This window comes from Mobula hypostoma, chromosome 6, assembly GCF_963921235.1.
Source record: "Mobula hypostoma chromosome 6, sMobHyp1.1, whole genome shotgun sequence".
NCBI lineage: Eukaryota > Metazoa > Chordata > Chondrichthyes > Myliobatiformes > Myliobatidae > Mobula > Mobula hypostoma.
This window is the reverse complement of record NC_086102.1, coordinates 153,548,846-153,576,031: the sequence shown is the minus strand read 5'-3', so window position 1 is coordinate 153,576,031 and position 27,186 is coordinate 153,548,846. Positions and strand designations below refer to the sequence as shown.

The 27,186-nt window shown below is 40.8% G+C and overlaps 1 protein-coding gene across 1 annotated transcript in view; it reads right to left on the bottom strand.

The window, feature by feature from the left end:
- The window catches only part of LOC134348514 (collagen alpha-2(V) chain-like), a 296,032-nt gene that overhangs the window by 10,482 nt on the left and 258,364 nt on the right, over positions 1 to 27,186 (bottom strand). Inside the window, exons 44-51 of the mRNA XM_063052002.1 lie at positions 22,789 to 22,896; positions 22,046 to 22,099; positions 21,788 to 21,895; positions 17,239 to 17,292; positions 14,823 to 14,930; positions 14,064 to 14,117; positions 13,164 to 13,271; positions 10,095 to 10,377 (exon numbers count right to left, since the gene is read on the bottom strand). Of these exons, the coding sequence (XP_062908072.1) occupies positions 10,095 to 10,377; positions 13,164 to 13,271; positions 14,064 to 14,117; positions 14,823 to 14,930; positions 17,239 to 17,292; positions 21,788 to 21,895; positions 22,046 to 22,099; positions 22,789 to 22,896 (877 nt within the window). The remainder of the gene's footprint in view (positions 1 to 10,094; positions 10,378 to 13,163; positions 13,272 to 14,063; positions 14,118 to 14,822; positions 14,931 to 17,238; positions 17,293 to 21,787; positions 21,896 to 22,045; positions 22,100 to 22,788; positions 22,897 to 27,186) is intronic.

Below are 27,186 nucleotides of genomic sequence, written 5' to 3'. Positions count from 1 at the left end.
CTCCTCTTTGGCATTAATTATTTAGATACTTTCAATTGTAACTTATAGTACTGTTATCTCTTGCACTGAACTGCGGCTACAAAACAATAAATTCCCTGACGTATATCCGCAATAATAAACCTGGTTCCGATTCTGAGACCAGTCTTGTCCACCATGATCGACTTCATTCTGCGGACAGAGGAGAGATCCATCTAAGGAACTTGGGATTTTGTGCATTTTGCGAGTCAGACACGGCGTACATCATTGGGACCATAATTGTATTTTAAATTGGTCCTGCTTGGGGACGTTGCCATGATTTCAGGTCTGTAAACCCTTTAAAAATGTAGAAGGACGGTTTCCGGTGATGTCATCGTCCAGAATGGAGGCTTAAATCAGTCTCTTCTCCGGAAAAATGCATATTTTGCCCCGTTAATCTATCAACTATAAGATCTTTTGAAAATATCTGAATTGATAAGGGGGGGCAAGAATGGGGAAAAAGAATGGAGATAAGAAAAAGCGTCACTGCGGAGCCTATGGATGAGAGGGGTGCAACGAGCGGTTCTCCTACCCGAACGCGTGGTAGCGAGGCTGATGATGGGCCTCGTTCAGGCGAAGTAGTAAATATGATAAAAATTCTGGAAGAGATATGGGGATTCCAAAAAGATATAAAACAGCAACCAGATTATATTAAGTCAGAGCTCGTCAACGTCAATCAAAAAATAGCGGTCGCAGAGACATGAATTGAGAAAGTGGAAGATCGCGTGCAAAACGTGTAACGGATACTAAGTAAGACGATAAAAATATTAAATCAACAAGAAAGTAAACTGCTTGACCAGGAGGGAAGATCACGATGGAAAAATATCAGGATATACAATGTTCCCGAAGGAGCGGAGGGTTTGTCTATGATGGAGTTTCTAGCAAAGTTGCTGTGGGACGTGCTAGAGATTCCCCCGACTATGGAGCTTGAAATTGAGAGGGAGCATCGTGCGCTCTTCCCGAGGCCTGCTGGAGACAGAGAAGATAAGCCACGCTCAATAGTAATTAGATTCCTTCGACAAAATACCAAGGCGACGATTCTACGAAGGACCTGGGAAAGAAGAGCGTGTTTTTGAATGGGAAATTAATACACTTCGATCAAGACCGGCGATTTTTCGCCGGCGGTCCTGCAGAAACATAAGGAATACTCTGAAGTAAAGCGAATATTAAAGCAAGGAAAGATTAGATTCCAAACTCCGTACCCTGCTAAACTGCGAGTGTTTTATGAAGATGGGACGCAACTGTATCAGACAGTGGAAGAGGCGACTACAGACATGAAGAACAGAGGGCTGCCCATTAGCGTGGTCAAACCAAGGGAAAGCCTGGCTGAGCAGTTATCCCGATCTGCTTGGGAAATAGTAAGAGAACTAAGAAAGCAGGGGACAGGAGGAGGGCGAGAGAAGAATATTAGGAAGAGACTGAATTTTCAGAAGACAGCCCTCACCCCCTCCAGAACAGCCATAAGACTTGGCCAGCTTTAAAAGTGTTGATAAGCTAAACGGAAGCAAAATTAGACGGTGCTATACCTATCTCAAGAAATACTTAATATAATGTGGATTTTATATTCCTCTATTTTTTCTTATTCATTCATTCACTCCTTTTTCCCCACCTAAATGAGGATATATATATGGGAGGAATACACAGGGAAATCCTTTCTGTGTAATGGACATAGATTTGTTCACTTAGTTTTGTGGGTATTGCAATGGGGGCCCTCAATTCACAGGTAGGAGAGGCTATCCCCCACGGCTAGACGTTTCCTCTAGCTCAACCCAGGGTCATCTACTAGAGACCTCAGCCTTGGAATCATACCTTTCTTGCCTTTTTTTTATTATTCGCATTTCTTGGTTCTTATTTGTTCAGGGAGTAGATCGATTAAATTATATTCTGCAAATTTCTATGATATATTGACAGATAAATACACGTGGCCTAGGACAAAGTAAAATTCATTTCTTTTAATGTCAATGGGCTGTTAAATCCAATCAAGTGCAGTAAAATTTGATCCAAAATGAAAAAAAGAACGAGCCCATGTGATATATTTACAGGAAACTCACTTAAGTGGTAATGAGCATGGAAAATTAAAGAGAATGGGCTTCACTAATTTGTTTTTCTCCTCATATAAATCAGGACATAGGAGATGAGTTGCTATTCTTATCTCAAGCAAGCTAAGTTTTGAAAAACTATTCAAAATGGGAGATAAGGAGGGCAGGTATATTCTAGTAAGGAGGAATATAGATGGAACTTCAGTTACTCTATTGAATATATACGCACCCCCAGGAAGTGATATTAGTTTCTTTCAGAAAATTACCAATCTTATGGTAACGGAAACAGAAGGTCTCTTGATATGTGGGGGAGACTTAAATTTACAATTACAACCAAAGTTAGATTCTTCCAATAGAAAAACCTATGAAACAAAATCCTTACATAAGAAAGTTAATACACTTTTTGAGGATATTGGTCTAATTGATATATAAAGGGACCTTTTCCCCGACAGAAGGGATTACTCTCATTATTCTGCCCCCCCCCCCCATTCTATACCTACAAGAATAGACTATTTCATAACACTTGGAAAAGACAAAGACAAAATAATCACCTGTGGAATTGGGACAATAGATGTAAGTGATTATGCACCTATATATTTATCTGCTGATTTTGACCTACAACAAAAGAATACTATTTGGAAACTAAATTCAAGTCTACTCAATGATCCCTACTTTAAGGAACAAATTAAAAAAGAAATTGGTATTACTTAGAATTCAATGATAATGGAGGGGTTTCACCTCCCATTCTAGGGGATACTCTGAAGGCTGTCTTAAGAGGGAAAATTATAGCATTATTTTCATTTAAGAAAAAAATAAGGAATAAAACATTAGAGGAATTACAAAACAGGCTGAAGGAACTAGAAAAAAAAACAAATTGAATTTGGCACAGGATGCATTAGAGGAAATTTTAAAAATTAGGAATGGAATTAGTAGTTTGGCTATGCAAAAAAATCAGGAAAAGTTTTATCTTTCTGAAACAGAGACATTATGAAAGTGGATCTAAATCTATGAAAATGCTGGTATGGAAACTGAAAAACAAAGATAGCAGAAAATACAATTCATAGGATTATGGATCCAAGAACAAAGTGATAAAAAATAAGCTAAGTGAAATTCAAGAAGCTTTTGAAGTGTTTTACAAAACTGTATATTCCAAAGTTCCAGGAGGAAGCATAACCCAGATTGACACTTCCTGAATTCTCTAGAGTTACCCACTTTAAGTTAAGAACAAAATACAACGATGACTGCTGACATAACTGAAGTTGAACTAAAAACTGCAATTAGTAGGCTTAAATTAAGCAAGTCACCAGGATCAGATGGGTATACAGCAGAATGGTACAAAGAAGTTAAAAATGAGTTAATTCCTGTCTTACTCCCCACATTGAACTGGGCTCTAAAAAAGGCACGAATGCCACCCAGCTGGAAGGAAGTGATAATCTCAGCTATACCGAAAGAAGGCAAAGATAAAATGCAATGTGGGTCATTTAGACCAATATCCATTCTTACTGTACATTATTTACCTCCATCATGGCCAAATGATTGGAAGAGTTTCTACCCATACTAATACATAAGGATCAGACAGGTTTTATACAGCAATGCCAAACACAAGACAATATACGAAGAACACTTCACATTATGGATCAGATACAAAAAAATTAAATGGAAGCAATGGTGGTAAGCGTGGCACTGAAGAGGCATCTGATTCGGTTAATTGGAATTTTCTTTACAGAGTTTTACATAAATTTGCTTTCCATGACAATTATTAAAACTATACAGGCACTATATGACAACCGTACCAGAACCATAGAAACTACAGCACAGAAACAGGCCCTTTGGCCCTTCTTGGCTGTGCCGAACCATTTTCTGCCTAGTCCCACTGACCTGGACACGGACCATATCCCTCCATACACCTCCCATCCATGTATCTATCCAATTTATTCTTAAATGTTAAAAAAGAACCCACATTTACCACCTCGTCTGGCAGCTCATTCCATACTCCCACCACTCTCTGTGTGAAGAAGCCCCCCCTAATGTTCCCTTTAAACTTTTCCCTCTATCTATACCCATCATAATTTTATATACCTCTATCAAATCTCCCCTCATTCTTCTACGCTCCAGGGAATAAAGTCCTAACCTATTCAACCTTTCTCTGTAACTGAATTTTCTCAAGTCCCGGCAACATCCTTGTAAACCTTCTCTGCACTCTTTCAACCTTATTTATATCCTTCCTGTAATTTGGTGACCAAAACTGAACACAATACTCCAGATTCGGCCTCACCAATGCCTTATACAACCTCATCATAACATTCCAGCTCTTATACTCAATACTTCAATTAATAAAGGCCAATGTACCAAAAGCTCTCTTTACGACCCTATCTACCTGTGACGACACTTTTAGGCAATTTTGTATCTGTATTCCCAGATCCCTCTGTTCCACTGCACTCCTCAGTGCCTTACCATTAACCCTGTATGTTCTATGTTGGTTTGTCCTTCCAACGTGCAATACCTCACACTTGTCAGTATTAAACTCCATCTGCCATTTTTCAGCCCATTTTTCCAGATGGTCCAAGTCCCTCTGCAGGCTCTGAAAACCTTCCTCACTGTCTACTACACCTCCAATCTTTGTATCATCAACAAACTTGCTGATCCAATTTACCACATTATCATCCAGATCATTGATATAGATGACAAATAACAATGGACCCAGCACTGATCCCTGTGGCACACCATTAGTTACAGGCCTCCACTCAGAGAAGCAATTTTCTACCACCACTCTCTGGCTTCTTCCATCGAGCCAATGTCCAATCCAATTTACCACCTCTCCATGTATACCTAGCGACTGAATTTTCCTCACTAACCTCCCATGTGGGACCTTGTCAAAGGCCTTACTGAAGTCCATGTAGACAATATCCACTGCCTTCCCTTCATCCACTTTCCTGGTAACCTCCTCGAAAAACTCCAACAGATTGGTCAAACATGACCTACCACGCACAAAGCCATGTTGACTCTCCCTAATAAGCCCCTGTCTATCCAAATGCTTGTAGATTCTGTCTCTCAGTACTCCCTCCAATAACTTACCTACTACTGATGTTAAACTCACTGGCCTATAATTTCCCGGATTACTTTTCGATCCTTTTTTAAACAACAGAACAACACGTGCCACTCTCCAATCCTCCGGCACTTCACCCGTAGACATTGACATTTTAAATATTTCTGTCAGGGCCCCCGCAATTTCAACACTAGTCTCCTTCAAGGTCCGAGGGAACACCCTGTCAGGTCCCGGGGATTTATCCACTTTAATTTTCCTCAAGAGAGCAAGCACCTCCTCCTTTTCAATCTGTACAGTTTCCATGGTCTCACTACTTGATTCCCTCAATTCCATAGATTTCATGTCAGCTTCCTTAGTAAATACAGACGCAAAAAACCTATTTAAGATCTCCCCCATTTCCTTTGGTTCCGCACAAAGCCGACCACTCTGATCTTCAAGGGGAGCAATTTTATCCCTTACAATCCTTTTGCTCTTAATATACTTGTAAAAGCTCTTTGGATTATCCTTCACTTTGACTGCCAAGGCAACCTCATGTCTTCTTTTTGTCCTCCTGATTTCTTTCTTAAGTATTTTCTTGCACTTCTTATACTCCTCAAGCACCTGATTTATCCCCTGTTTCCTATACATTTCATACAACTCCCTCTTCTTCTTTATCAGAGTTGCAATATCCCTTGAGAACCAAGGTTCCTTATTCCTATTCAATTTGCCTTTAATCCTGACAGGAACATACAAACTCTGCACTCTCAAAATCTCCCCTTTGAAGGCTTCCCACCGACCAATCACATCTTTGCCAGAGAACAACCTGTCCCAATCCATGCTTTTTAGATCCTTTCTCATTTCTTCAAATTTGGCCTTCTTCCAGTTCAGAACCTCAACCCTAGGACCAGATCTATCCTTGTCCATGATCAAATTGAAACTAATGGCGTTATGATCACTGGAACCAAAGTGCTCCCCTACACAGACTTCCGTCACTTGCCCTAATTCGTTTCCTAACAGGAGATCCAATATTGCATCCCCTCTAGTTGGTCCCTCTATATACTGATTTAGAAAACTTTCCTGAACACATTTTACAAACTCTAAACCATCTAGATCCCTGACAGTATGGGGGTCCCAATCAATGTATGGAAAATTAAAATCCCCTACCACCACAACTTTATGTTTCCTGCAGTTGTCTGCTATCTCTCTGCAGATTTGCTCTTCCAAGTCTCGTTGACTATTGGGTGGTCTGTAATACAATCCCACTAATGTGGCCATACCTTTCCTGTTTTTCAGCTCCACCCATAAGGACTCAGTAGACAAGCCCTCTAATCTGTCCTGCCTGAGCACTGCTGTAATATTTTCCCTAACAAGCAATGCTACTCCCCCACCTTTCATTCCTCTGCCTCGATCACATCTGAAACATCGGAACCCTGGAATATTAAGCTGCCAGTCCTGCCCCTCCTGTAGCCAAGTTTCACTAATTGCTACAACATCATAATTCCACGTGTCAATCCACGCCCTCAACTCATCCTACTGCTAGGATTAAAATCAATGGATAGTTTTACTCTAGACACGGGCAGGAGACAGGGTTGTGCATGGTCACCGCTACTCTTCGCATTATATCTGGAACCATTAGCTCAATACATCAGACAAAATGAAGAAATCAGGGGAATTACTATTAAAGGGACAGAGAATAAATTGGCCTTTTACGCGGATGACATTTTGATCTATCTAGGGCAGGGGTCCCCAACCTTTTGCACACCACGGACTGGTTTAATATCGACAATATTTTTGCAGGGGGTGGGTGCTCAAGTTCAACAGTGCGTGACAGGGAATGAGGAAAGGTGCAGCTGACTAAAAACGTTTCATATCGCCAAATCATATTGTTTCTTCGCGGCCCGGTAGCACATGCTCATGGCCCGGTGGTTGGGGACCACTGATCTAGGGCAACCAACATTCTCTTTACCTAAATTGATGCAATCCTTTGAACAATATGGTCAATTATCAGGATACAAGATCAACATAGATAAAACCCAATTACTTTCATATAACTATAGCCCACCAAGAGAAAATGAAAGTAGATATCTCTGGGCATGGCAAACATTGTTTTTCAAATATTTGGGCATCATTATGCCAAAAGATTTGGCAAAATTATCAGAATGTAATTATCTGCCTATGTATAAAAAATTAAGGAAGATATAACAAGATGGAACCAAATTTCTTTTTTCAGTCTCAGTTCAAGGATTGAATCTATTAAAATGAATATACTCTCCAGACTATTATATCTCTTTCAGACCCTACCAATAGAGATTAATCAAAATCAATTCAATAAATGGAACAAAATGTTATCGAGATATATATGGCAAGGTAAAAGGCCTAGAGTTTGTCTCAAAACTTTGCAATTAGCCAAGGAGCAGGGAGGTTGGGGCTTACCTTCTCTTAGAGATTATTATTTTTCAGCACAGTTGAGAGCTGTAATATGTTGGTGCAACCCATCATATGACACTCAATGGAAAAACATTGAGGAGGGGATACTTCCCATCCCCATACAGGCAAATTTGGCTGATAACAACCTACAAAGGTGCATAAATACTATTGATAACCCATGGGTGAAATGGACTCTAACAATATGGAAAACTATTATGAAAGAATATAAACCAGAGGGAGACATTGCAATTCTTAAATGGTGTGCATATGACTCGGATTATTCGCTGAATAAACTGGATGCTAGATTTAAGGATTGGACAGCTAAAGGAATAACAGCTATATGCAATATAATGAAAGAAGGAACACTGTTCAGTTTTGAAATGCTTAAAGAGAAACACTTACTGGAAAAACAAGACTTTTATCGTTATTTACAGATGCGACAGTATGTTAATAGGGTGGTTAAAAATGTAACCAAGTACATGTTTGATAGAGCTATTTAGAAAAGCATATAATTCAGTTAACGGTAGTAGAATCATTTCAAGCATATATAAGGGTTTGTCAAATCTTAAAACACATTTGACTTCATACATTAAAACAAAATGGGAGAAGGAAGGAGGGATAATTATATCTGAGGAAGAATGGACAATAATATGGAGATATCAATGGAAGTGTACCAGTTCACAGAAATGGAGGGAGTTCAGGTGGAAAAACTTGATAAGATATTTTATTACACCCTCTCAGAAATCCCATTATGATAGTAACCTCCCTCTTTGCTGGAGAAATTGTGGAAATCAAAATGTAAACCATTATCATATTTTCTGGGAATGCCCCGTTATCAAAAACTATTGGAGTGGGATACATAATGCCCTACAAGACATCTTTAAATGTGATATACCCTTGGAAAGTAAGACTATATATTTTGGATATATACCTCAAGAATGGTTGAAAAGAGATAAATATTTAATGAATATACTGCTGGTGGCTGGTAAAAAGACCCTTACCAGGAAATGGTTATCACAGGAGAGCCCAACTTTAAATGCATGGATGGAAATTAGAATGGCCATTTACAAAATGGAAAAGATAACAGCATCTGTTAACCATAAGTTGGAACAATTTGATTCATACTGGGAAAAATGGTTTAAGTACATAACTCCGCATAGGCCTGATTTTATTCTCACAAATCAATATGTTGTTCAAAAAAAGATCACTCCCTACTTGTACATAGTTTTCTCCTTTTGCTTGTTCTTTCTTTCCTCTCTTTTCTTTAAGTGTATACCTCAGATCAATATTATGTGGAGATTTGTGGCATATTTGACTATATGATATATATGTACAATATCTGAAATACATCTTATGGAAATGTTTGTTCGATGATGAACTTCAATAAAAAATAAATTACAACTAAAAAAGAAATGTAGAAGGACTTCCTTCTTGGAAACACTGGAATCACACAAAGCATGGTGTCATCTCCCTCCTCATGGATCCTTAACCCTCCCTTTCCCCTCCTTCCTCAATTCTCAAAGTTCAAAGTACATTTATTATCAAAATATGTATACTATATACAACCTTGATATTTGTCTCCTCACAGGCAGACACAAAACAAACAAACCAAATAGACCCCATTAAAAAAGACTGTCAAACATGCAATGCGCAAAAAAGGAGCAAATCATGCAAACAAAACAAAGTAAGCAAATAATGTACAGAACTAAAGTTTATGAAAGTGAGTTCACAGCCACGAAGCACGTCACAGCCGATCCAGGAGCCCATTAGTTGCAGACCACAAACTCAGTTCAACGCAAAGATCAGTAAACCACACCGAGCAGTAAGCTGAACACCAGCATGACCCATCACCTCCTTCGCCTCCGGCTCCGACATCAACACCCTGACCTTTTCAATTTGACCTGGCACTTAAATCAGCCAAATCTTGGACCCGGGCCTGCTACTTTGATACGCTATCGGGCTCAGGCCCTACCGCCTCAACTCTGCCCCACTTTGGCTCACTTCACTTTGGATCTACTGCTTCAAATAGGCTCCAAGTCTGCTCCAGCAATGGCTGAAGATTGGCTCATTCCTTGCTCTTGGGCCCATGGCAGACCACCTCAATTCAGCCCATAACTGCCACGCTGCAACTATCCTGCCCCTTTGAGACTTCAGTTCACTCCACAAATATACTACATCGTAGAGGCAGTTCAAAAGCTCAGCTCCAAAAGGAAAGTGACAAGCTATTGATGGCAGTGATTGTTTTGAAAATGTGTAATTAATAAAGTCATTAGTAGTTTTGTTTCTTGTCAGTAAGTCATTGCTGTGTTTCACCAGTGGCATCTTAAACCAGAACTCTCAACAATTACGTAGTGAAAGGACTGGCAGCTTCTACATGAGAAGTTCATCTATGCCAGGCTGTCACTTTTGATCTGACTCCAGTCTGCATTTAATCCATATGGTTCAGTGGATATTTTAACCTTAACTTTGACCCTACTCCCTTCCCATTGTTAGGGACCTTATTTTGTTATACTGTAAAAAAAAAATTTTGAAGAAGATACATAGCTTAAAAATACACAGGAAAACAAGACATCAGTCCAGATACATACCACTTTTCTTCACTGGGTGACAGTATAGAAGATCTTGGCAGGTTCGAGCTGGGTTCTTCCTTGAACCGTCTGGACTGCGTATAGTTTCTAACTGACTGCTAAGAGACTTCAGAGTAGCATCTACCCCAGAATCCATTGGGATAGTGTCGGAGGTCTCATCAGCATTGAGCACATCGAGAGACTCGTGCTCCATGCCATAACTGTGCAGCATATCTTCATAGGCAGCAGTGGGAGGACCAGGAAGACCAGGGGGACCTGGTGGCCCTTCTTCACCTCGAGGACCCTACCAGTAAGAAAGTTAAGTGCCTATTAATAACTTTTAAAGGAGGTATAATTCATTATTATTGTATAAACCTCAAATTGATATTGTAAAAACCTCAAATATTATCACAATTAAACTGGGCATGCATCAGCTTTCATTTGCTCAAAGCATCCCAAAATATTTTGCAGCCAACCTGTGATAGAAGTGGTTATAGTCTTGCTTAATACTAGAGGGTTGTGGCTTCAAGTCCTGCAATGCTGAAGTTTTTGCCCATTGGGCGAGGTGACAGATGAGACCTAAACTAGGTCCCTGTCAAGCTTCTTAGGGAGAAGTTAAATATTTCATGCAACTACTAGAGGAACAGGAGGCAAGTAATCTCTGGTTAACATTCTTGCCTCAATCAAAGTTACTGAAGTAGCTTACTCAGTCATTGCCCCAGTTGTTCACAAATGCTTGTTGTGCACAAATTGGCAGCTGCCACTCCTATGCCAACAGTAGCTATGGACTGCAGGCACTTCATTGGCTGGCATATGTACTTTGATATCTTGGATAAGGTAAAGATGCTCTGTAAATGCACGATTGTCTTTCTTACTGTTAAAAAATGTGGTCCCAGTTATTGGTTCAAGCATAGCAACCTCACGCCAGACAGCAAGTTCCAACAAACGGCAATAATGGGTAAAATTTCGGAGATCCAGTTCTAAGATATTCTGTTTGTAGTCCTGCCGAAGGGTTTCGACCCAAAATGTCAACTGTACTTTTCCTATAGATGCTGCCTGGCCTGCTAAGTTCCTCCAGCACTTTGTGTGTGCTGCTTGGATTTCCAGCATCTGCCGATTTTCTCTTGTTTGTTTATAGTAAAATGTGTTTTATAGTGTTTATAATGACTAGATGGCTTAATATTAATTAGAATACAAAAAAAACCCAGAAGAGTTCAGTTACCAGACCCCTCAAGCTTGCCCCGCTATTTAATGCGATCATGGCTGGCCTCAAAACTTGTCCTGTACCAGTTCTATACAATCTTTCAAATATTTATCTACGTCCGCCTTTAACTGCATCCAGCCTCATCCTTGGGGGAGGGGACAGAAAATGCTAGTGATTCACTACTCTCTTTGTTCTGAGAGAAGAAATTTCTACCCACCTTAGCTGTAAGTAACTAAGGGCTATGAAGCACAGATAGAGGGCTTTTGGTCCATTTGATCTATGCCAACTAAACTTGTCCCATTTAGCCCATATAAAGCTTTCTTGTTCGCATACCCCTCTAAATACCTTGCACATTGAAATTATATCCACTTCCATCCTTACTGTACGGTCATGTCCACATGTTTATGACTTTCCCAACATTGGAAAACATCTCAGTGTCTACCTTGTTAAGTACCCTTGGTATCTTGTATGTCTAAACAAGGTCACTTCTCGTTCTTCTACAGGCCAAGTTACAATTACAACTAAGAGAAAATCTGCAAATGCTGGAAATCCAAGCAACACACACAAAATGCTGCAGGAACTCAGCAGAATCATCAACTGCATCTCCTCCATTTCGCGCATGTCTATCCACACCCTATCCTTCCGCCACCCGACCAGGGATAGGATTCCCCTTGTCCTCACCTACCACTCCACCAGCCTCTGCATCCAGCACATAATTCTCCGTAATTTCTGCCATCTCCAGCAGGATCCCACTGCCAAGCACATCTTTCCTTCCCTCCCACTTTCTGCTTTTCACAGGGATCGCTCGTCCCTCCCTACTGATCTCCTTTCCTGGCACTTATCTTTGTAAGCGGAACAAGTGCTACACTTGCCCCTAAACTTTCCTCCTCTCTACCATTCAAGGCCCCAAACGGTCCTTCCAGGTGAGGCAACACTTCATCTGTGAGTCTGTTGGGATCATCTACTGTATCCAGGTCTCCCGGTATGGCCTCCTGTATATTGGCGAGACCAGGCACAGATTGGGAGACCGCTTCATCGAGCACCTACATTCTGCTGCCAGGAAAAGTGGGACCTCCCAGTGGCCACCCATTTTAATTTCACTTCCTATTCCAATTCTGACATGTCAGTCCATGCCCCCTCTACTGTCGCAATGAGGCCACACTCAGTTGGAAGAGCAGCACCTAATATTCCATCTGGGCAGCCTCCACCTGATGAACATCAATTTCTCGAACTTCTGGTAATGACCACTCCCCCGCCCCTTCACCATTCCGCATCCCTATTTCCCTCTCTCACTTTATCTCCTCACCTGCCTATCACCTCTCTCTGGTGCTCTTCACCCATTTCTTTCTTCAATGGCCTTCTGTCCTCTCCTATCGGACCCCTCCCCACTTCTCCCACCCTGTAGCTCTTTCACCGATCAACTTCCTAGCTCTTTACATCAGCCCTCCCCCCAGTTTTGACTATCACCTTGTAGTTTTTCCTCCCACCCCCCCTCCACCTTTTTACTCTGACTCCTCATCTGTTTTTTTCCAGTCCTGATGAAAGGTCTCACACTAAAACATCAACTGTACTCTTTTTCACTGATGCTGCCTGGCCTGCTGAGCTCCTCCAGCATTTTGTGTGCCTTTTGAAAAGCAGATCTTTTGCTTATCAAATCTATCAAAGAGGTTGAGTAGAAATTTGAATTCAAAACCGTTGCTTCTCAAAACCTTAAGAAGTTATGATTACCCTCTAGATTGGTGATTACCTTCTTGCTTACAATTACAACTGCTCTTTGGAAGTACAGTAGGTATTTCATAACGGTCCCTTTGTACTTGGCAATGGGTAAACTATTGACACAGTGTACACACTGTCCACTCCTTTTGAGTACCGTCATGCACACATACCTCAGGGCCAGTCTCCCCCACAGTCCCACGTGTTCCAGGTGGTCCAATGGGTCCAGGCAATCCAGTGTGACCTTCTTTTCCAGGAGGCCCAACTGGACCAGGAGGTCCCTATAGGAATATAGCATTTTAATTGGAATTGTGAATGATATGAAGCTTATGCACTATATCTTTCAAAATATGCCAACTGAAGCACAAAAATTACTCTTCTTTATTACAACTTCCAGAACATGAATTGTTCCTTTAAGACCTCGGGTCCAAAGAAAATATCAACTACCCAAACTCAAAATGATACGATAATTGGTTAAAAGTGATAGAAGATATATCTTATAATGCAATTTTTTTGAAAAATACAGAAATATGAGAGAACAGAATGGAACCAGAAATTGGCATGTACGGTACATATATGTGTAAGGCTCTGTTAGTAACCTAAGTAGTGCTTCAGTAAATTTAATGCTAAGGTGAGGTGTATATGTATTAACCTCAGTGACAAGAGCAATGTTGTCATACAGTTCATATATATGAGGATTGCCACAGGAGGAAATTAATGCAATTCATTGTATTATTTCTTTGTTCACATGATAAGGGTGTCAATCAGAAGGCTGGAATTCATTGTCCATTCCTGAGAGACTCTGAAAAATATTTGGCTACTTCAGAGAATAAGGACAGCAGTGAACTCGACGGGTTTCGACAACCATCCATGCGATTTATCATCCCTTTGGCTGGTTTATTTTTGCATACCAGATCTATTTAGTTTGTTGGACTTGAATTGCTCAGTTGCCTTGGTGAGGTGTGAATTGTCTGGATCAGTTATCCATGTTAAGATTAGAAAGAAACTTGTGGGGTGACCTTTGTTGCATTCTGCCTTTTCCGGTGATATTGCATGAATGGAAACACACTTACTCTGGGACCAACTGGCCCTGGAATTCCTGGACCACCTTGCTCACCAGGGGTACCCTGAAGAGAGAAGAATGGATTACTTTAATCTTTCGAATAGAAGAAAGACATTCTGTCCAGGACTTCCACATTACTATGTGTTCATTTCATTGAAAGGAAAGTGATATATACGTGCAAAGAGGGAACCACATATCAAGTTCACAATAGTTTTCTAGTATCATAATTATAAAGTGAAATATGATTTAACATACAGAGACTTTATCATCAAAAATCAGCGAGTTGTTTTGTCTAAATCTTCCCTCTCACTGTGAAGGGGTGACACCTCTTTGTCTCTCTGGGGGGGGGGAGAGGAGGGCGAGGAGGGAGAGAGGGAGAGAGAGTCTGTGGTATGTTGAATTGTCGGGGTGAATGATTCGTTTTTGATGTACTGCTTGGGTCTTTCTTGGGGGCTTTGTTACTGCTTACTTGTTCGGTGGGGAGTGCTGATTTTCTTTTGCTGAAGTAAGTGGAGGAAGGGGAGGATTGTCGCTTTGCTGCTGCCCATGCGTGGGAGGGGAGAGTAAGGGGGGGGAGGGACTTTGGGTTCTAACGCTTTTACTGTCACTCATTCTTTGGGGCACTCTTCCATTCTCGTGGGTGTCTGCAAAGAACAAGACTTTCAGGTTGTATATTGTAAACATTTCTCTGATATAAAATGAATCAATTGAACTATAAAACTGTTGCCTGAAACAAGATGAAGTTAACAATTGCTGGACAGCTACTTACAGGAGAACCAGGAAGACCCTGTAAACCAGTAAATCCACGATGACCCTTTTGACCTCGTTCCCCTTGAATTCCATTGTCTCCCTTATCACCACGCGGACCTTGAGGGCCCTACAAAAATCAATTCAGATATACGTTATTTTAATATGAAGGGAACATTGAATTGACCCATTTCTGCTCCTATGTCTGATGGTCTAAAATACTTAGATAACATTCAAGTAGCTTCAGTAGAGGGGTCACTATTTGGCTAAGATGGACTTCTCCTGCAACATGTCAAAGTTGCATGGATTCGTTCAGCATAAATCAGGTTTAAATCTTTGCCATAGAAGTCTACAAAACTGGACATGTCTCCATATCATATTAAGTACCAAGGTGAATATCCACTTGTTTCTATTTGCTGACATTCAAGTTAGTTTTTTAAAGCAAAAGCAAAGTCCTTTATCTTGAGTACAATCATACAACATTTTATTTTATTTTTGAAAGTTAAGTGTATAAGTGAAGAAGGCAATGGCAAACCAATTCGGTAGAAAAGATTGCTAGGAAAAATCATGGTCATGAGACCACGATCACCTACATCATACAACACAGTTCATAATGATGATAAAGAAGTATATAAGTGTAACCAAGAAAAACCAAGCAGAATCAGTTACTAAAGTGTTTTTCAGTAATTTAAAAGCAGATAATGAACCAAGACTTATTAAAATTGGTTTGCCCATAAATAATTCTTTATTTTCTTATGGTCTGACCTCTGACCTCAAAAATCCATTTCATTAAATTTACACCAAGATGCAAACATGGAACATGTTTAGCAATATTGATCACTGATAGTTCTGCAGTTTAGTTTTTACAAATGCATTTTCAGCTCACATATCCGGTTAAAAAACTTCATTGTTCCTTTTTTGCACTAATTCATTTGTAACTTATGGTAATATTGTCTTTGCATTGCACTACTGCTGCAAAACAACAAAATTTCATATTTTATGTCCGCGATAATGAATGTAATTCAGATTCTGAGTAATGTTTTTTAAAGCAAACCTGGCTAAAATAGGAAAACGTTTGATATTTAACTGAATTATGGATTACCATGACTATTGATTTTTTAAAAGATTAAAACTTAACTTCATTTGGCATTTAGGAAACATACAGCGAAATGCATATTTTGCGTCAATGACCAACACAGTCAAAGGATTTTTTGGGGACAGCCTGCAAGTTATTTCACTTCCCTTAACTCAGCTTAAAGAGAAAGATCATTGCATGACTGACTGTTTGAATTGATTAATTCTACATAAATCCTTGTCTACCAGAAGCCAGAAATGGAAACAATACCTCCATTTATGTAACTTAACACTTCAGATCACCCTATTAATCAATACATTAGTACTTTAATTCATTTTGAGTTAATAATACTTTTAAAACAACAGGAAGACAAATTTCAGATGAGGTTATTAATTAATTTATTGTAGACCTTACATTGCATGTATGAAATTATCTCATTATGATGTTGTATCTAATAATCCAATTTGTAAAATGTAACTGATTTAAAGTACATTTCTGAATAAATGCTGGCATGTTGATTTATTTCCAAAAAGTTAAAAATAAATACTGTATTCTTAAAAAAAAAGCTGCAAAAGTTTGCAGGTTCACAGCAGATCTTTTGCTTATCATATTTATAAAAGAGATTGAGTAGAAATTTGAATTCAAAACCATAGATTCTCAAAACATTGAGAAGTTATGATTACGCTCTAGATTGGTGATTACCTTCTAGCCAGAAACACATCATCTTTGGCTTCTTACATCGTCAAATGAAAAAGCTGGTGATCGTTCCACTTTGAAGATCAAAATGCAAAGTAACTGTAAAAGTACAGTTAGTTGTGCAGAAAAATTGTTTCTTTAGGGAATTTTTTCACTGCTTCTGTGACTTTACATCAAATGACTTGATATCCCTGAAGACCCAGGATGTATGTAAATTGAGTACTGGCACACAAATTCCAATTACAGACTAGCAGTCAGTGCTGGTACCTCAATTAAACCTTTAAATCATGCATTTTAGGGCTGAATTTGCAGAAGCATTAATCTGGCTTTTCCCCAAGTAAAAAATCTTGTCCTCTCTTTCAGTCACAACGCTGTGTTATGAGAACGTGAACAAGTAACTGTGACCAGGACACAACTCTACAGTCTCAACTCTTGCAACATTGACTTTATGAATATGTTTTCATTGGACATGAAACTTACAATTTTAAAACTCTTGTTAGATATAATAGTATTTAAAATTTGTTAAATCTGAATGAATGGATAAAGATACTGACTGCTGGTGTAAACTGAAATTAAATAAATGTAGAGACTGGAAATGTATTAAGTATAAAACCAAATTTCATGAATCTTGTACTAAAAGCAGTCAAATATCAGTTCAATTGCTTACTGGTAATCCCCGACCTCCTGCTCGACCAGAGGTACCTGCTGGACCACGAGAACCCTTTAGGGAGGGAAAAATAGAGAAAATGAGTTGTCTTTGCTAAGCAAAGAATGCACATCCCAAAAAAAATCACCTAATGGCAGAATATACCTAAATATGAAGGAAATTTTGATACATAGTGATTAGCTTTTGCTTCTGTTGTTGGGGAAAGTACAACCAGTGATTGTGTGGCCTCCCAGTCTGTTCAAGTCACTTTAATGGTAAGTTTTTAAAAGCTTTAAATTCTTTAATATTTTTGTATCATGTTCCAAGTGTTACTCACTGAAAAAGTTAATAAGACCTTACAATCCACTGCCCCAGTCACACTAATAGCTACTAAACGTGCGAGGAGGAAGGTGTCAACTGTAAGACCCACGTTGCAAGTGCAGCTGGCTTCTTGTGTAGCACTCAGCCAGTCTGAACTCAGTCTTCCAAACAGTGTGGCAGAAAAGCTGTGGTTTCCACGCAACAGATAAGCCCTGTGATTCACTAATTTACATATATTGTAATCAAAGTTTTAGATCTGCCGATGTTTCCAGTTCATGATATAGCTTCACTTTCTGTCTGGATATCTGAGCAAGGACAATGACTACTGATGAAGACTGAAATTACAGTAAATAAATGCAAAGAGTAGAAATGTGACAGATATAAAATGAACCTTTAGTAGAGGGGAAAATTGAAGAAAATGCTTATCTTTGCTGTGTGACGTTTGCACATCCAAAATTAGTGATTGTAGCTTGATAGTAGTTAGATGGAGTGAGCCAGTGTTAACAGTGGAAAGTTCAGGCTTTGGCTCATAGAGGCTTTAGTGAGGAGAGGCAGAGGCCGTAGGTCGGTTTTATTTTCATTTAATTTTTCTTTCATTCTTTCTTATTGCACGAGTAGAGCAGCAGGAATGCCGGGTGGACTAGTGAAATGCTCCTCTTGTGGGGAGTGGGAAAGCAGGGAGACTTGCTTGATGACCTCCCCTGCAAGAAGTGCATCCAGCTGCAGCTTCTTACAGACCGCTTTAAGGAACTGGGCTGGAGCTGGATGAACTTTGGATCATTTGTGAGGCTGCGGGATTGATCATATAGGGAAGTAGTTACACCCAAGGTGCAGGACACAGGTAACTGGTTGACCGTCAGGAGAGGGATAGGGGATAGGCTGCCAATGCAGAGTACCCCCATGGCCAGTCCCCTCAATAATAGGTATACCATTTTGTATACTGTTGGGGGAGGGATGACCGAGAAGAGGAAAGTAACACTGGTCAGGCTCTGTGGCTCAGAAGGGAAGGAGGGGTGAACAGGCAAACAGTGGTGATAGGGGATTCAATGTTTTGGAAAACAGACAGGAGGTTCTGTGGACAAGAATGAGATTTCCAGGTGGTATGTGTTACTAACCCTATATACAAAGTCAGGAATTAAAAGGTTAAGCATAGTAGGACTAATGTTCTGAGTTGTGTACGTTTCAATGCAAGGACTATTGTAGGAAAGGTGGATGAGCTCAGGGCATGGATCAGCATGAGAAATTATGACACTGTAGCCATTAGTGAGACTTGGTTGCAGGAGGGGCAGGACTGGCAGCACAATGTTCCAGGGTTCTGTTTTAGATGTGACAGAGTGGGAGGGATTAAAGGGTGAGGGTGATGTTACTAGACAGCGTCAATGTCACAGCAGTGCTCTGACAGGTCAGACTGGAGAGCTTTTTGTGAAACTGAGGAATAAGAAAGGAATGACCTTGTTAATGAGATTATGTTATAGACCACCATAGTCAGCAGGATTTGGAGGAGCAGAATGTTGCAAAAACAACAAGTTGTGAAAGTAGGTAATTACAGAAGAGCAACACACATCAAAGTTGCTGGTGAACGCAGCAGGCCAGGCAGCATCTATAGGAGGAGGCGCAGTCGACGTTTCAGGCCGAGACCCTTCGTCAGGACTGTTGTTTGCGTTTAAATTACAGAAGAGGAAGTGTTTGCTGTCTTGAGGCAAATTAGGGTGGATAGATCCACAGCCCTGACAAGATGTTCCCTTGGATCCTGTGGGTGTCTAGTGCAGAAACTGCAGGGGCACTAGTACAGATATTTAAAACGTCCATAGCAACTGGTGAGGTACTGGAGGATTGGAGGATAGTCAATGTTATACCGCTGTTTAAGAAAGACTCTAAAAATAAGCAGGGAAATTATAGGCCAGTGAGGCTGACATCAGTCGTGGGTAAGTTATTGGAAGGTATTCTGAGGGACCAGATACGTAAGTACTTTGATGGAAAGGGACTGATAGGGGATCGTCAACATGGCTTTGTGCATGGTAGGTCATGTCTAATCATTTAGAGTTTTTCAAGGAAGTTGCCAGGAAAGTTGATGAAGGTAAAGAAGTAGGTGTTGTCTACTTGAACTTTAGCAATGCCTTTGACAAGGTCCTATATGGAAGATTGGTCAAGAAGGTTCAGTCGCTTAGATTCAGACTGAGGCAGTAAATTGGATTAGACATTGACTTCACAGGAAAAGTCAGACAATGGTGTAGGTGGCTGCCTCGCTGACTGGGGGCCTGTGACAAGTGGTTTCTCACAAAGATCAGTGCTGGCCCCATTGTTATTTGTCATCTATATCAACGATATACTGGAGATGATAGTGTAGTAAACTGGATCAGCAAATTTCAGATGACACCAAGATTATACTTTGGGAGGACAAACCAGGATAGGACTTGCATAGTGAGCAATAGGGTACTGAGGAGTGTGGTAGAACAGAGAGATCTGGGAATACAATCTCATAATTCCTTGAAAGTAGCATCACAAAGAGATAGGGTTGTAAAGAGAGCTTTTGACACATTGGCCTTCATAAATCAAAATATTAAATACATTAATATTGTTGTTTACAATATATATTAATGACTTAGACAAGGGAATTAAATGCAGTATCTCCAAGTTTGCGGATGACACGAAGCTAGGCGGCAATGTTAGCTGTGAGGAGGATGCAGGGTGACTTGGATAGGTTAAGTGAGTGGGCAAATTCACGGCAAATGCAATTTAATGTGGATAAATGTGAGGTTATCCACCTCGGTAGCAAAAACAGGAAAACAGATTATTATCTGAATGGTGGCCGATTAGGAAAAGGGGAGGTGCAATGAGACCTGGGTGTTATTATACACCAGTCATTAAAAGTGGGCATGCAGGTGCAGCAGGCGGTGAAAAAGGCAAATGGTATGCTGGCATTCATAGCAAGAGGATTCGAGTACAGGAGCAGGGAGGTACTACTGCAGTTGTACAAGGCCTTGGTGAGACCACACCTGGAGTATTGTGTGCAATTTTGGTCCGCTAATCTGAGGAAAGACATTCTTGCCTTAGAGGGAGTACAAAGAAGGTTCACCAGGTTGATTCCTGGGATGGCAGGACTTTCATATGAAGAAAGACTGGATCAACTAGGCTTATACTCATCGGAAATTAGAAGATTGAGGGGGGGGATCTTATTGAAACGTATAAAATTCTAAAGGGATTGGACAGGCTAGATGCAAGAAGATTGTTCCCGATGTTGGGGAAGTCCAGAACGAAGGGTCACAGTTTGAGGATAAAGGGGAAGCCTTTTAGGACCGAGATGAGGAAAAACTTCTTCACACAGAGAGTGGTGAATCTGTGGAATTCTCTGCCACAGGAAACAGTTGAGGCCAGTTCATTGGCTATATTTAAGAGGGAGTTAGATATGGCCCTTGTGGCTAAAGGGATCGGGGGTATGGAGAGAAGGCAGGTACATGGGTCTGAGTTGGATGATCAGCCATGATCATACTGAATGGTGGTGCAGGCTCGGAGGGCCAAATGGCCTACTTCTGCACCTATTTTCTATGTTTCTATGGTACATGAGTTGGGATGTTATGTTGAAGTTGAATAAGACTCAATTCAGTGTATTATTTGCATTTATGGACCACCTACCTACAGGAAAGATATCAAAAAGGTTGAAAGAGTGGATAGAAAATTTACAAAGATGTTGCCAGGAATTAAGGACCTGAAGTATAGGGAAGGGCTGATTAGGTTAGGACTTTACTTCCTAGATCAGGAAGAATGAGAGGAGAGTTGACAGAGATATACAAAATTATTTGGGGCATAGATAGGCTAAATGCAAGCAGGATTTTTCCACTGAGGTTAGGTGAGAATAGAACTAGAGGTCATGGGTTAAGGGTGAAAGGTGAAGAGTTTAGGGGGAATATAAGGGGGATTTCATCACTCAGAGGGTGGTGAGAGTGTGGAACGAGCTGCCGGTGGAAGTGGTAGATTTGGATTTGGATTTGATTTCAACATTTAAGAGAAATTTGGATAAATGCATGAATGGGAGCAGTATGGAGGGCTATTGTCCAGGTGCAGGTTGATGGGACTAGGCAGATTAATAGTTCAGTGCAGACCAGATGTGCTGCATATTCTAGAACTCTAAGATATTTGTGCCTGAATTGTACTTTTCCCCCTTTGTTATTAATGCTGAAACAATACATGTTGTTGATCATTCTGCTAGTTAGTGGTAAATGGAAAACTGTAATGCATATGTTTAACTTACCGTCTCTCCTCTGGGACCTGGCTCTCCAGTTGCACCGACAGGGCCTGGGGCTCCAGGATTACCTTGTACCCCAGGAACACCTGCAGGCCCTGGGTCACCACGATCGCCCTGTGCAGAAAAAAAAGCAAGGCTGGTTAGCAGAGAACCTCGAGACTAGACAGCTTGAAAGCTAGCTCTCTTGCCATTCATGTGAGCAGCACAGCAACAGAAGCTCACTGCTGGTATTCATTGCTGATTTATTGATTTGCTTTGCTTTACCATCTCTCCTGCACGACCATCACGTCCAGGGGTGCCATCAATTCCAGGAAGGCCCTAGGAACAAAGAAGAACATTTAACCAGCAGCACACACACCCAGCATGCAGTAGAGTAAGTGATAGAGTTCAGCTTGATTCAGGGCAAACATTTCCACAGTCGCTTGTCAGAGATGTGTGGATTCAAGTTCCCTCTCAGAGACATTATCTATGCTGATGTTCCTATGATAGCACTGAGGGTGTGCTGCCCTGCTGAAATGTCTGTTCCTTTTAACTCTACATAAATGATCCCGAGAAAAAGGCCTTTGATCACCAGTGGCCAGACTGACATTTATCCCTCCTTCAAAAAGCATGTGCATTTTGACCCATGAGATCTTGCTGTGTGGTCACATGCCATGCATTACAGTACTTCTTAAATATTTAATTGACTGCAGATTAAATGTTTCATAATCTTTTTAAAATAATAGAACTGTTAAGTTTATGATAGAAGATCTAATGCTTTCCCAGCCTAAATGACAAATAAATTCTTCTCAGGCTTCCAGCCAAGTACAAGTATTGATTTTAACCAATGTTTCAATGACAAACTCTGTCATCTTCATCATGAAGATAGCATAGTTTGTCATCGAAACGTCAGTTAAAATCAATACTTGTACCCAGATGGAAGCCTGAAAAGAGTTTATTTTGTTATATTTATGTAAATAAAATTCCAGATGTTAAGAGTCAAGCAACATGATTTTTTTTTTACTTACATCCTGACCAGCTTCTCCGGGAGGTCCACGGGCACCTTGTGCACCAGTTGGGCCTGGAGGACCCCTTTCACCAGTTGGGCCTGTTAGTCCTTGTTTACCAGGCTGACCCTGAAAACAAACAGTAGAGGAAGTGTCTAACCTTGTCTTCATTAACAGTATGAACTATAATATGACCAAGTATTCCAAAACTAAATGAAAAAGACTGAATTTTCAGTATTTCAGAATCATCTCTTTAAGAAAGGTCATCAAAGGTCTCTAATTAATTATCAATTACAAGAAGGGTGCACTTCCAGGCGATGTTGGTCAGTTCCTGTTTCTACATTCTTTATTCCCTCCTTCTGTAGTTACGTGTAGTTACTGGCGTCCTGTTGCACTCACCTCAATAATAAGAAAATGCTTTGAGAGGCTGGTCATGGACTACATCTGCAGCTTGCTGCCACCCACACTGGACCCCTATAATTCACCTACTGACACAACAGATGGACAGATAATTCAATAGCCACAGCTCTACACACCGCCCTTACACACCTGGAGAAGAGGGATGCTTATGTGAGAATGCTGTTCTTGGACTACGGTTCAGCATTCAACACTATAAGTTCCTCCAGGCTCGACAAGAAGCTCAGAGACCTTGGCCTCCACCCTGGCTTGTGTAGCTGGATTGTGGACTTTCTGTCAGCTCGCCGGCAGGTGGTAAGAGTGGGCTCCCTCACCTCTGCCCCACTGACCCTCAACACAAGTGCCCCTCAGGGCCATGTCCTAAGCCCCCTCCTTTACTCTCTGTATACCCACGAATGTGTCGCTACCCACAGCTCCAAACTGTTAATTAAATTTGCTGACAACCCTACATTGATTGGCCTAATATCAAATAATGAGGTAGCCTACAAAGAAGAAATCATCACCCCGACACAGTGGTGTCAAGAAAACAATCTCTCCCTCTATGTTGCAAAAACAAAGAAGCTGGTTATGGACTACAGGAGGAATGGAGACAGGCTAGCCCCTATTAAAATCAATGGATTAAGGGTTGAGAGGGTGAACAGCTTTAAGTTCCTCAGCATCCACATCATCGAGGATCTCACGTGGTCTGTACATACTGGCTGTGTGGTGAAAAAGGCACAACAGTGCCTCTTTCACCTCAGATGGTTGAGGATGTTTGGTATGGGCCTCCAATTCCAAAGAAATTTCTACAGGGGCACAATTGAGAGCATCCTGACTGGCTGCATCACTCCCAGGTATGGGAACTGTACTTCCCCCAATTGCAGGACTCTGCAGAGAGTGGTGTGGACAGCCCAGAGCATCTGTAGATGTGAACTTCCCACTATTCAGGACATTTACAAAGACAGGTGTGTAAAAAGGGCCTGAAGGATCATTGGGGACCCGAGTCACCCCAACCCCAATCTGTTCCAGCTGCTACTGTCCGGGAAACTGTACTACAGCATAAAAGCCAGGACCAACAGGCTCCAGGACAGTTTCTTCCACCAGGCCATCAGACTGATAAATTCATGGCAATGCAATTGTATTTCTATGTTATATTGACTGTCCTGTAATTTATTTAAATTACTATAAATTGCACATTGCTCAATTAGACGGAGACGTAAAATAAAGATTTTTACTCCTCATGTATATGAAGGATGTAAGAAATAAAGTCAATTTAATTCAATACTTGTTTGGTGTCTGAGCAGCCCTAATAAAAGGAGGTGATGAATCCAAGTATGCACAGAACAACTCACTGGCTCCAAGAGGATTAAAGAGGATTGCAAGAGTCATCATTCACCCTCAAAAGCTGTTGTCAGTTAACTTATAAACAAAAAAGACACAAACAAGGGAATATTTGCAGATGCTAGAAGTTCAATTATTACACACAAAAGGCTGGAGGAACTCAGAAGGCCAGGCAGCATCTATAGAAAACTGTAAACAGTCAACATTTCGGGCCAAGACCCTTCATCAGGACTGGAATGAAAAGATGAGGAGTCTGAGTAAGAAAGTGGGGGGAGGGGAGAAGAACCACAAGGTGATAGGTGAAACTGGGAGGGGGGGCAGTGGTTAAATAAAGAGCTGGGAAGTTGATTGGTGAAAGAGATACAGGGCTGGAGAAGGGGAATCTGATAGAAGTGGACAGAGGCCACAGAGAAAAGAAAAGGGGGAGGAGCACCAGAGGGAGGTAAGGACATAAGGTGAGAAAGGGAAATAGGAATGGGAATGGGAAATGGTGAATGGGGGTAGGGGGCATTACTGGAAGTTTGAGAAATTGATGTTCATGCCATCAGGTTGGAGGATTGAATACAAGGTATTGTTCCTCCAACCTGAGTGTGGTCTCATCGTGACAGTAGAAGAGGCCATGGACTGTCATATCAGAACGGGAATGGGAAGTGGTATTAAAATGGGTGGCCACTGAGAGATCCCGTTCTTTCTGGTGGACAGAGCATAGATGTTCAGCGAAGCGGTTTCCTAATCTCCGTCCAGTCTCACTGATATACAGGAGGCCACACCAGATACAGTAGATGACCCCAACAGACTCACAGGTGAAGTGTTGCCTCGCCTGGAAGGACTGTTTGTGACCCTGAATGGTAGTGAGGGAGGTGGTGTAGGGCCAGGTGGAGCCCTTGTTCCATTTGCGAGGAAGAAGAAAGTGGGGGGAGGCGGGGTGGAAAATGTACTTGGGGTGGCATCCCAGTGGAGATGGAACCATAAAAAAATCATTGATTTGACTAATTTACTGTGCTTTAAAATCAACTTCTGCAAAATATTCAGATCCATATAAAAATAATAAATAAAGTAATGATTAATCTTTGTAAGAGGAGAATTGTAAAACGGATAAATTTGGACCATACTTCAGCAACAATTTCAGTTCCTGTGTATAGATAAGCCATCTAATACAATGCAACAAATTTACAAATCCCACGTGACCAATTTAATTCACTTAATGCATAATAATGAACTCATAAAGTTGTACAAACACAGAAACAGTCCCCTTAGCCCATCATATCCATACACACTATTAAATTTCCTCCATTTGGTCCATACATTCTCCAGCTTGGTGATTCAAGTGCTTTCCTGGGCTCTTCCCAGATGCTATGAGATTACTAGCCTGAACCAGCATCTTGGGTAGCATATTCCAGACTCCAATCAGTATCTGAGTGGAAATAACCCACCAGATCCCCTCTAAACCTCCTGGCTCTCACATTAAACCAGTGTACTCTAGTTTTAGACATCCCACCATGAGGAAAATGATTCTTGGCTATCTACCCAGTCGCATCTCTTTCATATGATGGTAATTGGTATCCTGATTGCTCTAATATTCACATCTGTGATATTAGCTCAGTTTATTTGTTTCCCACTCCTCTTTCTTTTCCTGTGGGAGTGCAGGATATCCCCAGACTGATAAGCTGGGTATGACTTTCTCCTTTGCATCTCATGCCTCGCACATTCTTTTATTAATGGTCTAGTCTTTAACTGCTCCCATTCACTCATTGACCAAATAAACTGACAGTCATCCTAGTTTTCACCAATCAGAAACATTCTCCCCTCCCACTTTCCCTGAAGCTTATCAAGCTTCTTTTGTCTCCTTCCCTGTTCTGATGAAAGGTCTTGGACTCAGCATGATAGCTCTAGATGCCTTCCCTCAGATGCAGCCTGACCTGCTCAGTATTTCCAGCATTTTCAGTTTTTATTAACTCTCAGATAATTTTGAATGCTTCTGTAAAGTGTCAATCCAGAGAAGTCAAAGACAGCATATTCAATGTCTCATTGCAACTGATGTGTTCTAATTGAGGTAGCATCCTGATAAATCTCCTCTGCACCCTCTTCAGTACAATCGTACCCTTCCAAAGGTGTGTAGCCATTAGGAGCTACACACAGCACTCCAATTATGGCCTAAGGCCGAACCAATGCATCTATAAGCAATCTTTATAGATTGTTTTAAAACACTGTTTAGTGAAGCACAGTTTTGCCAGCCTGGATAAAGTTGAATCTGACTAGTGCCCCATTTCTTATAATAAAGAAACAGGTAGACGCATCTGCCAATTGAAACAGCATACACTCGATAGTTCACAATGGCAATAAGCTGCTCTATGTGCAACTTCCATTTAAGAACTTGACTTGTTGGGTTAAATTCAGCAAAAAAGGTGAAAGCTGTAAAAACAACCACGTGCTGCAATAACTAATGGGCTTCAGTCAAATCTATGGCATCTAACTTAAACTGCATCAGACTAACTGAAAGAAGTCTAGGAAACCAGTCATTCTTGGAGAACATTACACAGTGCAACTTCCAAAATTGGCCAATTAAGAAGAAAAAATAGGTTAAGTCAGGAGTTCCTGCCATTTTGATTGTTTTCCATTAAAATTTTTCATAATTAGGAATTAGGACTATTAGGAATAGTCAGCATGGCTTTGTGAAAGGCA